The sequence below is a fragment of the Haemaphysalis longicornis genome, unplaced genomic scaffold (genome assembly GCF_048455015.1).
Source record: "Haemaphysalis longicornis isolate Haplotype H1 unplaced genomic scaffold, Haemaphysalis longicornis Haplotype H1 scaffold_2, whole genome shotgun sequence".
In the NCBI taxonomy this organism is placed as follows: Eukaryota; Metazoa; Arthropoda; class Arachnida; order Ixodida; family Ixodidae; genus Haemaphysalis; species Haemaphysalis longicornis.
This window is the reverse complement of record NW_027526295.1, coordinates 264,311,263-264,323,962: the sequence shown is the minus strand read 5'-3', so window position 1 is coordinate 264,323,962 and position 12,700 is coordinate 264,311,263. Positions and strand designations below refer to the sequence as shown.

Sequence of the window (12,700 nt, the reverse complement as noted above, 5' to 3'; positions counted from 1 at the left end):
AGCAACGCAGTGACTGAAGCACGAGCGACCGCTAGCCGCTTTATATTTGCAGCGCGCGCCCTTCCACGCCCCACCGCGCTGCTATCACGCACCTGTTACGCCGAGACTGCGACGGAGCGAACGGGCTGACTACGACGCATGCGCGCGCCAGCTGCTGTTGAGAGAGAGGTGGGAAGGAGGAGAGGCGCACCTGCTGCGGACGCGGAGCTGTGGACGCCGTCCGACGCAGGAAGAGGCGAGGCTAAGAAATGCTTTGCATTTAAAAAAAGACGGAAAAAGACGCGACATGAAGAAGTAAAGGGAGCAAGAATGTGGCAATATGCCTGGGAAAGGTTTATGTGTAGTGGCATTATTGTAGGTACAATATAAAAGACAAAAAGAAGCCCCCCCCAAAAAAAAAGAAAAGAGAAAAGCGTTAATACAACCTGATGCACGCATGCGCAAAAAGATTTGCACTGAGGTAACAACCTATTAGTATCGATAAGATACGAGGCACCTTTTCAGTAGCAATTTCATCCCAACAGAACGCGACAAAGTGAGCGAAAAACTGTCTGTGGGGGGAAACCAGGAAAACATACAAGGGAGCCACAAAGCACAACTGCACACATTGGTCGTCAAGTTACAACTGGAGGCAAAGAATACAAGATATACAACTTCCGTTGTATATCTTGATGGAGACGGGAAATGTACACAAGATGTTATTTTTTCAAAGCATTCATGAATGATTCGACCGTCCTACATTCTACAATGTCAGCTTTAAGTCGATTCCACTCGCGTACACTACGAAGGAAGAACGAATTTTTAAAGTTGTCGGTTTTGCATGAAAATGCCTTCAATTTCTTTGAGTGCAGTGAACGAGTGGAACGCCTAATCACGGGTTCAATATAACCGACCAGCCAAGGGAGTAGGGAACCGACCAGCCAAGTTGGGAACCGACCACCCAAGAGAGAACGTAAACGCGTTCCGGCGTTTGCTTGCCAAACGCGTTCGTAAAAAGGCGAGAAAGAAGGATACAGGGAAAACTTCCGCGCGTACTTGTGGCGCATGTTTTAATGCGAGCACACCGAGGGGCAAGGCCATGAGCTCGCATCGCGCCAAGGGAACGCCGCCTCCTAGAAGGAGCAATAAAAGTTTTGTCTCTCTCAAACAATAAAAGTTTTGTCTCTCTCTCTCTCTCCTAGAAGGAGCGCGCGCCTCTCGTTTGAACGTTGGAAAATCTCGTTCGCTCCTCCGCGCGCTCGACCTTTGTCGAACAAGACGACCGGTGTCCTTTCGCGCGGTCGCAGCAGCGTTCAGAGAACGGCTGCACCTAAAGTGCGGTACAGAAGGGGAAACGCTCGGAGCAATGATGAGAGCTCAAATCGCGGCTCTCAGCGCGAGAAGTGGCCTGTAGACGCCTGACTTTCTCAATTTCATTGTTTTTCCTGGAGCAGGTTTCGCCCTTTACGATTACATTTCTTTTTGTGTGGGTCATTTCCAATCACGCGAAATGTCACCTTTCAAGTTTGTTCACTTGTCTAAAGTACTGCTGGGCTAAAATATAACTAGAGTAGTTAGCTATTAGCGTATTTTATCGCAACTAAAAGCCTGGTAGATCTTCAGTGTGGATTTGTCTTCGCACTTGCCGGCGATGCGGTTGTGTCTTCCTGTGTTGTTCTGTTGCTTGCCTGACCAAGCCAGAGACCTTCTTTGGGAGCCACTACTCGTCCAGTGACCCGCCCGGTGAAGCTCCAGCACGGTGTCGTACAGCCCAGGCCTGGAGTCGAGCGTCTGCCGAGCACTTCACTTCGAAAGCATCCCTCCGGACAACGGTTGAAGACCCTTATCCATCGGGATCTCGGACCCCCGGCGGAGAAGCTGTTACGAATCGGCCAGCGCCGCCGTACTGTCCCGCATCACTTCTCGGCTGTGCGGCGAAGCCCCTGAGTGCGCCTTAGAAAACAGGCGCAACCATGTCGGTGGCAAGTTGCGACAAGCCGCGTCAGACGCTTGTCGTAACCGTAACCGTAACCGAACAGGTTTTTTTTTCTGTTCGAAACCGTGATGTGCGTGCGTGCGTGCGTGCGTGCGTGCGTGCGTGTGCGTGCGTGTGCGTGTGCGTGCGTGTGCGTGTGTGTGTGTGTGTGTGTGTGTGTGTGTGTGTGTGTGTGTGTGTGTGTGTGTGTGTGTGTGTGTGTGTGTCTGTGTGTGTGTGTGTGTGCGTGTGTGTGTGTGTGTGTGTGTGTGTGTCAGTGCGAAGCGATGTCAGTGCGAAGCGATCGGAACACAGGGCTGGCTGTCACGAGGGCCAATCCCCTTGAGTGTATAACTGCCGGTTCTTTGTGCGCCATTAACAGCAATCACGAGGCCAGCATTGATAGTGGTTCCGCGTAGATCGTCAGTTGACCGGGTTGGGTGGGTGGTCTGGCGGCTTCGGCATACTCTTTCCTCTTCTGCATGTATGTATTTATATGTGTGTGTGTGTATGTATGTATGTATGTATGTATGTATGTATGTATGTATGTATGTATGTATGTATGTATGTATGTATGCATGTATGTATGTATGTATGTGTGTATGTATGTATGTATGCATGTATGTATGTATGTGTGCGTGTGTGTGATGAGAGTAGAGACGAACGCTATAACAACTGAGTTTACTTACGATCGTTTCAGGACGTAGACACCCCTCCACTTCCTGGAACGATCGTAAGTAAACTCCGTGGTTATCTTTTTTCACGTGTGTCCTTCTCTTTACTCAGCCCTTTACTTCTCTGTACTCAGCTCAGCTCAGCTCAGTTTTATTTGTTTCTAGAATATATATATATAACGTTCGGACTACCGCATTACAGGTTGTCTCCATCGAGTATCTCTGGCGCATTCTCTGTGTAGTGCACCGGTGCTGGCTGTTCCTCGAATAAGAAACCAACCTAGCCGGGCCGGCTAGGTACGGTCAGTTGGATAGCTTTTCCCTGTTGGCCTCCGTGAGCCAGGAGCACTTGCAGTGGTACGAGGAAACATTACAGGGGACGCATGTCATTGGGGCATCCGCCACAGTTTGAGCCCCGGTGCTTTGTCCCTATCCCCTTTGGGGCAATGGGGCCATGTAAATTGCCGCGGTGCATGCAGTGATGGTCTCCGCTGTTTCAACACAACTTTCTGCCTGTCTTAATTAGGAGGAAGCGGAGTGCAATGCCCTGCTTGGCAGTTTACGTTTCGCAGTGTATTGATGATGCGGAGTTGATCAGGGGTTGACGAGTCCGATCCGTCCGCTTAGGTGTAGCTAACTGATTTACCTTTACGAGTCACACGGTGACTGCACCCCCATTTACAGCGATGGCTCGGCAAGAACACCTGGTTCTGCCGGTGCTGTTGTTATAACATGATCATGTCTGTCAACAAAATTAGAGACAACCCATCTTACCTCTTACATGTTAACAGAACGTATGCCATCTGCCCCCTTCACACCATCGAGCAAACTAAAAGGAGGGCCATCTGGTGCGATTCAAAGCCTGCTCTTCGGTCTGTTCAACCAGTCCTGTGCCGCCAACTTCAAGAGCAACTGCTGACCAAAATAAAAGAATTGTCTCAGTGGGTCACGCCTTTCATGGGCTTCCCAGTCCCTGCGTCACTGCTGGCATCAAAATCGTGGACGGCCCGTTCGGCCCATCTAGGAGCGGCGACCATCACATTTCGTAAGCTATAACGCTCGCCACGAGGGCTCTCCGCATACCTGTCCGTTAACTTTAGCCCGGCACACAACACTGGCCTAATGTACCCCACAAGAATTCGGAGCCCTTGACACGTCCTCACCTTCAGCGTCCGCTTCCATTAATTCCCCCACGATTTGAAGCAACCCTTCCTTGCCGCATCTGGCTGGTTGTGCCGTTCACAAACGCTGTCTCCTATGATAGACTGCTACGTCTGAAGTCCATGAAGGCGCTTGCTGGGCCCGTAACAGGACTGAGACACTTTCAAATACAAGGTGAGAATTATTTGTCAGAGAAAGGCATGGTAAAAACGTGAAACTCGAAATGTGTTGTTTCGCTGGTTCTCTTTGTTTATTTGCCCCTAACCTAAACCGATTGATCGATCACTGAATTGACGAAGGCTGGACCGCCAGCCAAAACGGCAGTAAACATAGCTATTGTTTTTGAAACGTGAGCCAATTCTTTTTGACAATATTCTTTCTCAAGTAAGATGATAAACAGTACGCGGTGGCAGGACGAAAGCCAGGAACCATGGTAAATGAAGCGATGATTTAATGAATGGCCGTGACGGCAAAAGCTAACACTGGGGCTATTCTAGATTCACAACGTCGTCATCGTCGGTCAGGCTTCCATGTTGGCGTGCGCCAGTGCCCACTTCTTTGTCTTGTAACAGTATATATATTGTGAGCACGAATTTTCCATTCCTCCGCATCACGCCTGGTCATTCTCGCCTATACGTTTCGTCTTCGTTCCTACCCTGTGTGCGTCCACCGTCATCACATCATTCTTCATCTTTCATTACGCCCCATCACCACCATCATCATCATCATCATTGTTTGTGCTCTGAATGGGACACCACTCACTGAGCAAACGTGATCCGCCACTTTTTTTCAATATATATATAGTAACGTCATGGTCTCGCGTCCATTTCGTCGGAAGCCAGAAGAGAGTTGCGGCGCATTGGCTCCTTTAAAAGACGTGGGCGCGTTTGTACAGATGACAGAAATGAACATACAAGTCACGCGAGAGCCATCCCACCAGTACTCCTTCTTGCTTTCAGGGATAGTTCTGATGGGACACAACTAGGTCATTTCCATTGGATAAGGAGTACATTGCTTTTTTTTTTCTTCGCCGTATAGATTAAGTATATGCGCAATCAGTTTGTGGCCGAAGGTCTTCAAGAACTGCTTTTCACTGGCAACGCCAAATTAAGACGTTGCGGCATCTACTTTGCCACACATCGCCATAATATAGCGCCGCATTCAAAAATAATTAAGCCCTGTCTGCGAAAGAAATTCGGTTTGTCAAGCGGACTGTCTTGGGCCAGTGTTTCTCGGTGCAGCAAACGCGGCAGCTGCAGGTGCGAGTTGTACTACGCGCGGCCGGCGTGCGCGTTCAAGTGAAAGCGGCTACGCGCGTGCCCTGCGTAAATTAGCGTCGATGGCGACGTTGATCATGTCGGTACCGAGGAAGAAATCGGTGGCGACGAGGTTGGCGCATCGCCACCACTCGTCCCTGAACCAGCGCGACGAATGCAGGTTGACTTGTTGCGCCATCTTTCGGTTGCTCTTGATGAGGAAAGGCAGCTGCGCGGTCAACTGCACCATGGACGACGTGGGCGTGTCGAACGTCGGCTCGCACACTTTTTCGCCCAGGAAGCTGTGCAGCGTCGAGAGGTCCGCGGTGTTGGCCCAGAGGTGCTTCACGCCCAAGCCCGTGTATTCGGAACCCGGTCCGCGGTACGGGTGGTTGTAGCAGAGGAGCACCTTCGCGCCTCCGGAGCCGTTCGAGCGGCTGCAGCCGTCGAGGATGTCGCCAAGCGGCACGCGCGTCGCGTTACGGAAGAGCAGCAGACCGCGCAGCTCCTCCGTGATGAGCTGCACGAGGCGCACGTGGTTCTCCTGCGGGTTCGGGTCGCGCTTGCGAAACCCCGTCGTGAACCGGTGGAAATCCAGAAGCACGGGTTCGCCGGTCATCTCGACGAACTTGCGCACCTGCTGGAGGACTTCGCGCACGGTGACCTGGCCCTTGACGAGGTCGTGCGTGATCCAGAACTGGCCGCGGTTCTCCTGCACCCGGAGGTCGAGGGAGCGAATGCCGTACAGCAGCTGGTTCAGAATGGTCTCCTCCTGGTTGAGCAGGAAGTGGTCGAAGAAGGACACGCTGTCTGGAGACGAAGTGTCGTACATGGCCGAGTTGTGGGTGCCCGGAATGAAGAGGTCCACGAAGCGGAAACGGCTCAGCTCGCGACAGTGTTGCTGCATCCAACGAGGCCGCGCTCTTAGGCAGGACGTAGACGCCACGGGGCTTTCCGGGGTTGAGAGGACCGCCCAGAAGCCAAGGCATGCGTCACTGGTCAGACTCGTCCAGTTGAAACGGGGAAGGGTCACCGAGGTTGTCCGTCGGCCATCGCGGCCGGACGTCGAGAACGATTCCACCGGATTCCAGTTACTGTCCTGCACCGCCTTGTGGGGGTCGCTGTTGAAGAGGTGCACCGAGGCGATATTCTGAAGGCTGACCGGCAGGCCGTACCAGTTCACCTCCAGTAGCCGATAGCGACCGTTCTGTTTCGCCGACGCAGCAGAGAGGAAGACGCCCCAGCCAGGCTGCTCACCTGTAAAGATGAAAGCAATCACATACTGACACTCAGTTTGCAAACTTCATTTTTCTCACTATCAAAACTCTCGACTATCGGTGGACATTTCTGATTAGGCCGGGACATGTCTGAGGCAGTGTGCGTCACAAACTTTATCAACCAGAGCCTAAGTTTCAAGGCCTACGAGACGGAGTTGCTTAATCCTAACTTCTAGCGCTCGTTGACACCTCGAATGCTTAACATCTGGCAAGTTGTTCGGCTCATATTCAGTTATTCCACAAGAGGGAATATGAACTATCCACAGAGCTGTTCACCACTCACTAAGGAAGGACGCGTGTGTGGCGTTTTCTTATCAACGGTCAAAGATGAGGGCATGCTGTGGTCTGTCCCGTTCCTGAAACTTGTCTATCTTGTCTCTATTTATCACGCAAGCGATCACGTTTCTGATATTACTCGACCAAACAGCCGCCGCAATACCTCGCCAGCCATTTGACGAGAAGGCATTCAGGTCACAGCTTGAAATACACGCTCGTGTAATCGCAGAAGTTGCACTACGACCGCACACCCCTGATTACAGCAATGCATGAGTGAGTAATAGTGCAGCCAACTTTAAAGGGGCTCGCTGTTATTCTACCACTCACTGCAAATTTTAATCATAGTATGTTATCTGTGAAGACTGGTTCAATCGAGCAATTTGTCCGCATGCACGAACTTGTTTTTGTGTACATTAACTGTGGGCTAAGCGAGTCATCCGCCTTCATGTAGCAGTAAATCTCCCGGACACTCTGCTTGTCATTTCCTACGGCCAATGCCATCCCAATGCTCTTCACGGCCCGCCATCCCATTCACCACCCAAGAGGCGTCACTCTGGAGCCATTTAATAGCTGGCAGTCAGCCCTGAAAATTCACTATTTAGCTCAGTAGTCAGATTTTCGCAATAACACGCACACACACAGAAGTCGCTTTCTAAATGCTGTCCGTGGCATTGCAGTGATGCTACCGCTGCGCCAATTGCGCCAAACTGCGCCAAAGTGTTCTGGCTGCTACATCATGCTACATTTCCTCTAAATTTGGCGCTTCTGCGCCCAACCTGCGCCAAAGGGTGTACGTCCCCCTTTCAGAAACGAAACTAACTACTTTAGGTTCCCCATTGAAGCGACATCGCGGTGTACCTGTTTTCAGGACGCAATCCGAGCCAAGTCAAGGCGAACTGGCCGTTGTTGCGAATCTTGCGATAACGGCGATGATGCGTTTTGCGGCTGGCGCCTCGTAGGCGTTGTGAAATCTCCCCATCTCCCCCTGTATAGAGGGGTAGATGGGGAGATTAACAGTCTCCCCATCTCACGGAATTAACAGTCTCGGGTATAATTCCGTGCAGTGCGCTTCGCACCTATTGGGCGGGCGAGACCGGCTGCCGCCGTCGCGACCGTCCGCCTCGCGGTCTTCGGGCCGCGATATGCGTCGTGATGTGCGTGCCGTACCCGTGTGCGTGCCGTACCCGTGAAGCTCGGCAACAACGTCAGGCTTCGTGAAATTGCCGTACTCGCTCGCCAACGCGCCCCGACAGCGTACGCGTCGACCGGGGGCCTGCGGAGTTGTGCTGGTAGAAAAGTAGGCAAGAGATGAGGACGCAGGAGTTGTAGTTACAGTGGAATCTGGATGATAAGATTCTGTGTAATACGAATTTCGGGATGATACGAGTTTCTGATTAGTCCCGGCGAAATTGCACTGTTTGAAATGGGAAGAATTTCGGCTCTTACGAACGGACCTGCAGTGCCCGGCGGATGATAAGAACGAGTCGGCGAGGCGCCCGACTGCCGATCGAGCAAGCTACGGCGACGTACGGGCTCTCTGCCCTCTTAGCCGCTCTTTCTCCAGGAACGGTCAAGCTGTTTTCTGCTCGCGAAAACGCGCCGCGCACTCCACAGGCACGCTGACGCCGCCGCGAAACCACCCGCACGCTGCGCGGGGCGCGGCCGGCCGCGGCAACATGGCGGCGGTTTCGGTCGCAGAAGTGGTGCGGGACGCTCAAGAGACCGCTTCTAACCGCTCTTTAAAATGCCGCTCAAAGCACACGCGAAGTTTCTTGTGCGGTAAATGAGCTAATAATGTGAGCGAAAACGGTGCTATAAAACATCATCCGCGCCGCTAGTGAAAGCGCCCATGAAATATCTGTCGGGGTGGTAAGCCTAAACATCTCCGCCGGAGCCAGCCGGCTGTCTCGGGGGCTTTGTAACTGCCGCCATGAGGCGCACGCCTTCCCATTGGCGCAATTCGTCAGGCTCCTCCCACTGCCACGCGCGTCGCGCGTAATTTTCTGACCGCGGGCGCCGAATCGCCGACGCGCACGAATCGCTTGCAAAAACGCTCCTGTAGTGAGTGAGCTTGGGCAGCGCGAGTGCGGAGATGAGTCCAGAAAGGACCGCTCGGCGACATGGAGGTTTAAAAAAAGCAGAAAAACGTCACGGATTTCATCACGCGAAAGTAAAAGAAATAATTGAAAACTTGTTTTAGTGCTTAATTTTTTGGTCTGTGTTGTTCACACGAATTTCGGATGATACGAATATTTTTCGCGGTGCCGCGAAATTCATATCATCGAGGTTTTGCTGTAAACAGATGAGAATTTACAAAGTGCAGGGGGGAGAAAATAGTATGCAAGGGCAGGAAACGGTGACATTGTTGTGGCCGTGCACCGGCGAGCGAGTACGGCAATTTCACGACGCCTGACGTTTCCGAGCTTAATGAGTACGGCACGCAATGACGACGCCCGTCTTAGATTTCACGTAGAGTTCATAGAGGCATAGAATTCACATACGTGGAAATTGAAGGTGAAATGCGTGCATGTGGCCTCGCAGGGAATTAACATAGTCTCGGGGTTATCGGGGGGGGGGGGGGGGTACTAATGGGCTACCTGCGGCAAACTTGTCGGGAAGGGGCAAGATTCAGCCTGCTGCTGCATGCTGGTTGCCAGATGTGGCTGCCCGCTGCCTTTGTTAACAATAGCGCTGCTAGCGGTGGCTTGTCGTTTTAGGCCCTTACGGTGGCAGCGCTGATGCTCGTGTGCAACACGGGGAGGAGCGTGATGTTCAAGTATGCAGTCAAAGCCGTGGCGCTACTGATGTAGCCTTCCCACGATAGTCTTCCAATAGTGCTCGAATTTACACAGTATGTTCGTGGTGATGAGCAATTTTTAGTTTGTTCATAGTAAGTCTTCTATTGTGTAAAAATGAGAGCTTTTTTTTTTAATTTTTGTTGTGCAGACTGCTGAAAAAAGTTTAATGCAGACATTCTTCAGGAGACTGATGAAAATGGGGACAAAATATCCATGTCCTGGGTTCTTTTAATTTTTTATTATCCGTGAAGGGCGGGCTTTTAGCGATTATCTATCTCATGAATGCAATACGGGTCTTAAAATTGCTTCCATCAACACCTGCTCCGAAAGCTGGTTTTGCTGCTCCGAAACGCATTTTTGCCTGCTCCAAAAGCTGCTCCAAAGCGGCCTAAGCCGGTAGCATCACTGCATTAGGATTCGGAGCGTGTTTTTCTTTCATCGCAGGCTTCATTACATTGTCGCTTCGCTCCCGCTCCGAGGGAACTCCGGCGGGTACACATGTGTGAAATTTCAGGGTGTCGAACCGGAATTTTTTCGGGTTCGGTTCGGGTTCAAGCCTTTTGGGTTCGGTTCGGGTTCGGTTCCGGAGCACCATTCAGTTCCGGTTCGAACCGGTTCGAACCGGCTCAAAGGGGTTCAAACGGGTTCGGAGGGGAAAAAAAAGCAGGCGCGTTTTTTTTTTCTGTTTTTTTTTGTGCTCGGTTTTCATTTCCGTGTCAAGTCGGTATGAAAACAAAGCCATAATGTAGCTTTATTTGTTTATTTTTGCAAATGTTTTGTCTTGGCCAAATTAAAGCGACCTTGGAACACTTTTTTCAACTTTTTTTCTAAATCTAGAATGCTCAATTGCAGGAAGTATTCAACCAACACATCGAGTACTTAGATTAGGGGGTCGCAAAGTGCCTCAGCCAAAATTACTCCTCTGTCCCCCTCAGATAACTTAGAAACTTGCTTAAAATATTTTTATCTTTCTGCTCTTGCGTGCTTCTACCGCTGGAATGACGTTATTAGAGCGGTATAGCGGCTAATTGCCTGCTTTCCTTAAGTTGCGGCTTTAAAATAAAAGCCACGAAAGCAAAGCAGAAACGCAATGGGTATCTGCTGTGACGAGAAAATCACCGACTGCTGTTCTGTGCCGGCAACAGATATATAGCTTTCGCAGTGCTTCCAGATGCGCACAGAACAGGGAGGAGAAAAGAGTGAAAGCGTGGATCGAAAGTGTTGAAAAGTTTCTTTAACTCTACAGTCTACTGCAAAATGTTTTCTATGGTAGGCCCATGATTACAACATTAACTGAAGCGAAATAAAAGGTTCGATGGGACACTTAAGGCTGCGTATTTGTATAAATGTGAAAGCATTACTCTTTATGCCACAAGTTTATTTTTATTAATTTAGTCTCGTTCATTTTTATAATTTAATGTAATTTTATTCTTGGTTCATAACACTGCAGTTTTATACCCACCAGTTGTTTTCTTGAGGAAACAAAAAAAAAAGGCGGACGATTACAATACTCGCTAATGCGAAATTTGAGTGCAGCGTGAACTGTAGTCTTCTCGGCGACGGCGCATAGTTGCTATAGCGGAAGAACGACACAATCGAGACCTGGGCCATGGCTGCCCTTAGCGGGGACCATCACTTCTACACGATGATGATCATGACTGGCGCATAGCCAGCGGGAGATTTAACATCCTCCCGCGCGCGCGACGTGCGTGTCTGCCGCTGCAGAAGCGCGCTACAGCACACCCTACTTTCCGGCCAGTCGTCAGCTTCTCCAGCTGGCACCACGACCGCGTATCGGCCAAATTCCAACATGGCCCTCTAGTACGTGTCTCTTAGGATGATGCACGCGCAGGGAGTCTCGCAGTTAATGCGAAAGCTTCATTCAAGTGGGCTCTGATCACTACACGCTGATTCTTCGCGTCTTGAACACCTCAGCCCTGCGGTACGACTTGAACGCACTGATTCAGTTCTTTGTGGCTTTGGAACGCTGCAACCTTTGCACTGCGGGGCAGCGTACACCTGTCTGGGGATCTAACATTTCCCCCGGCCCGCAAGATAGTTCCTAGTGGATAAAAATAGGTCCACAACCGTAAAGTTTCGTTTCGTTCCAGGAGGTCAATCCTTGCAAAGCTGTAGGCAAACCCTGTCTCCTCTTCCTCTTCCAGCGGTGCTTGCGCCGTTTTGCCGCTTTCAGAACAGCCAAGCGCCGAAAAGGTGACCCGGACGACAACCGAATTATGCGCCCTGCTTCCCGAAAGACATCATGTCCTTGTGTTTTGCTGCGATTGTCCTGAAGATGACGGCGTGCAACCTGAAATGTCTTGGCATCGAACGCTGTTCTTAGCTCGGATTTGAGCCTCCCGTGGGTTTTCTTGTCTGACTCCGTTACTGACCACCGCATTTTCCTGATAGGCGTCAGCTCCCAATGAGGTTTTTCTGCTTCTCTACCAGGCCTGGCACAAGGACGAGAAGTGGTCAGCAAAGCTTACTCAGCCTTCGTGTCTTCAGGTACCCCCAAGGACACATATGTGCGTTTGGATGCAACCTCCCGGACTACGTCTACGATTGGTGCTAGCCTGCCTTCACAAATGTCCGGTAACGGTTCACCCTTCACGAATTCGGGAAAGAATAGGTACTCGAACTGAAGCTCACAGGGTGGTGGCTCTATCCTTTTGTTCACGTCGTTTACTTCACGTGTTCTGTCGTCTACTTGAATGGGAGCAGCTGAGTTGTCCTTGTATGCGGTTGTGTGGCCTCGCGTTCTTTACAGTTGGTTTTCGCTGGAACGCTCGACGCTAACTCGGTGCTGGCTCCCACGTCGCCAATAGCTGGAACGTGGCTGTGGGCCGTCGTCTCGACACGGCACCGGTACCCCTTGCACCCACGTGGCTCACCGCTGAAAGTTGAAACCTGCAGCATCGGCAGGACAACTGGCGAAGTCGACGTGTGCGAGCCGACGTGGGAGGGGTCGTGTGGACGGTGTGAAGTTCCCTTTCCGGTAAACGTAATGCCGGCTGCCCGCAGATCGTTCAAAGTCGATCGCAGCCGACTGAGGGCCCCGCATATCCTCTCCTGGTAGTGCAAAATCTCGTAGCAATCGTGTTCGAACTCGTCTCCTTCCAGCAGCTCACCCACCATATCGTTCAGATTGTTGAGTTCGGCGTCCTTCTGTTCGAGCTCGTTGATAGCCAACTCCAAGTCCAACGCAGATGGTGAGGGAGCTTGCCGGAGCGCGGTCGCTGCCTTAAGCAGTCTCGTAACTGCAGCGCGAAGAACCTTTCTCAACGAACGCAGGGCGTCCAGG

The 12,700-nt window shown here is 51.3% G+C and overlaps 1 protein-coding gene across 1 annotated transcript; it reads right to left on the bottom strand.

The window, feature by feature from the left end:
- Window positions 1-4,223: 4,223 nt before the first annotated feature.
- Window positions 4,224-6,303, bottom strand: LOC144170616 (uncharacterized; the record flags this gene model as incomplete). The annotated part of the gene is given in 1 exon segment (XM_077700522.1): window positions 4,224-6,303. A coding segment is annotated over 1 exon segment (1,206 nt), but the record flags the coding sequence as incomplete, so codon positions are not given.
- Window positions 6,304-12,700: the final 6,397 nt, after the last annotated feature.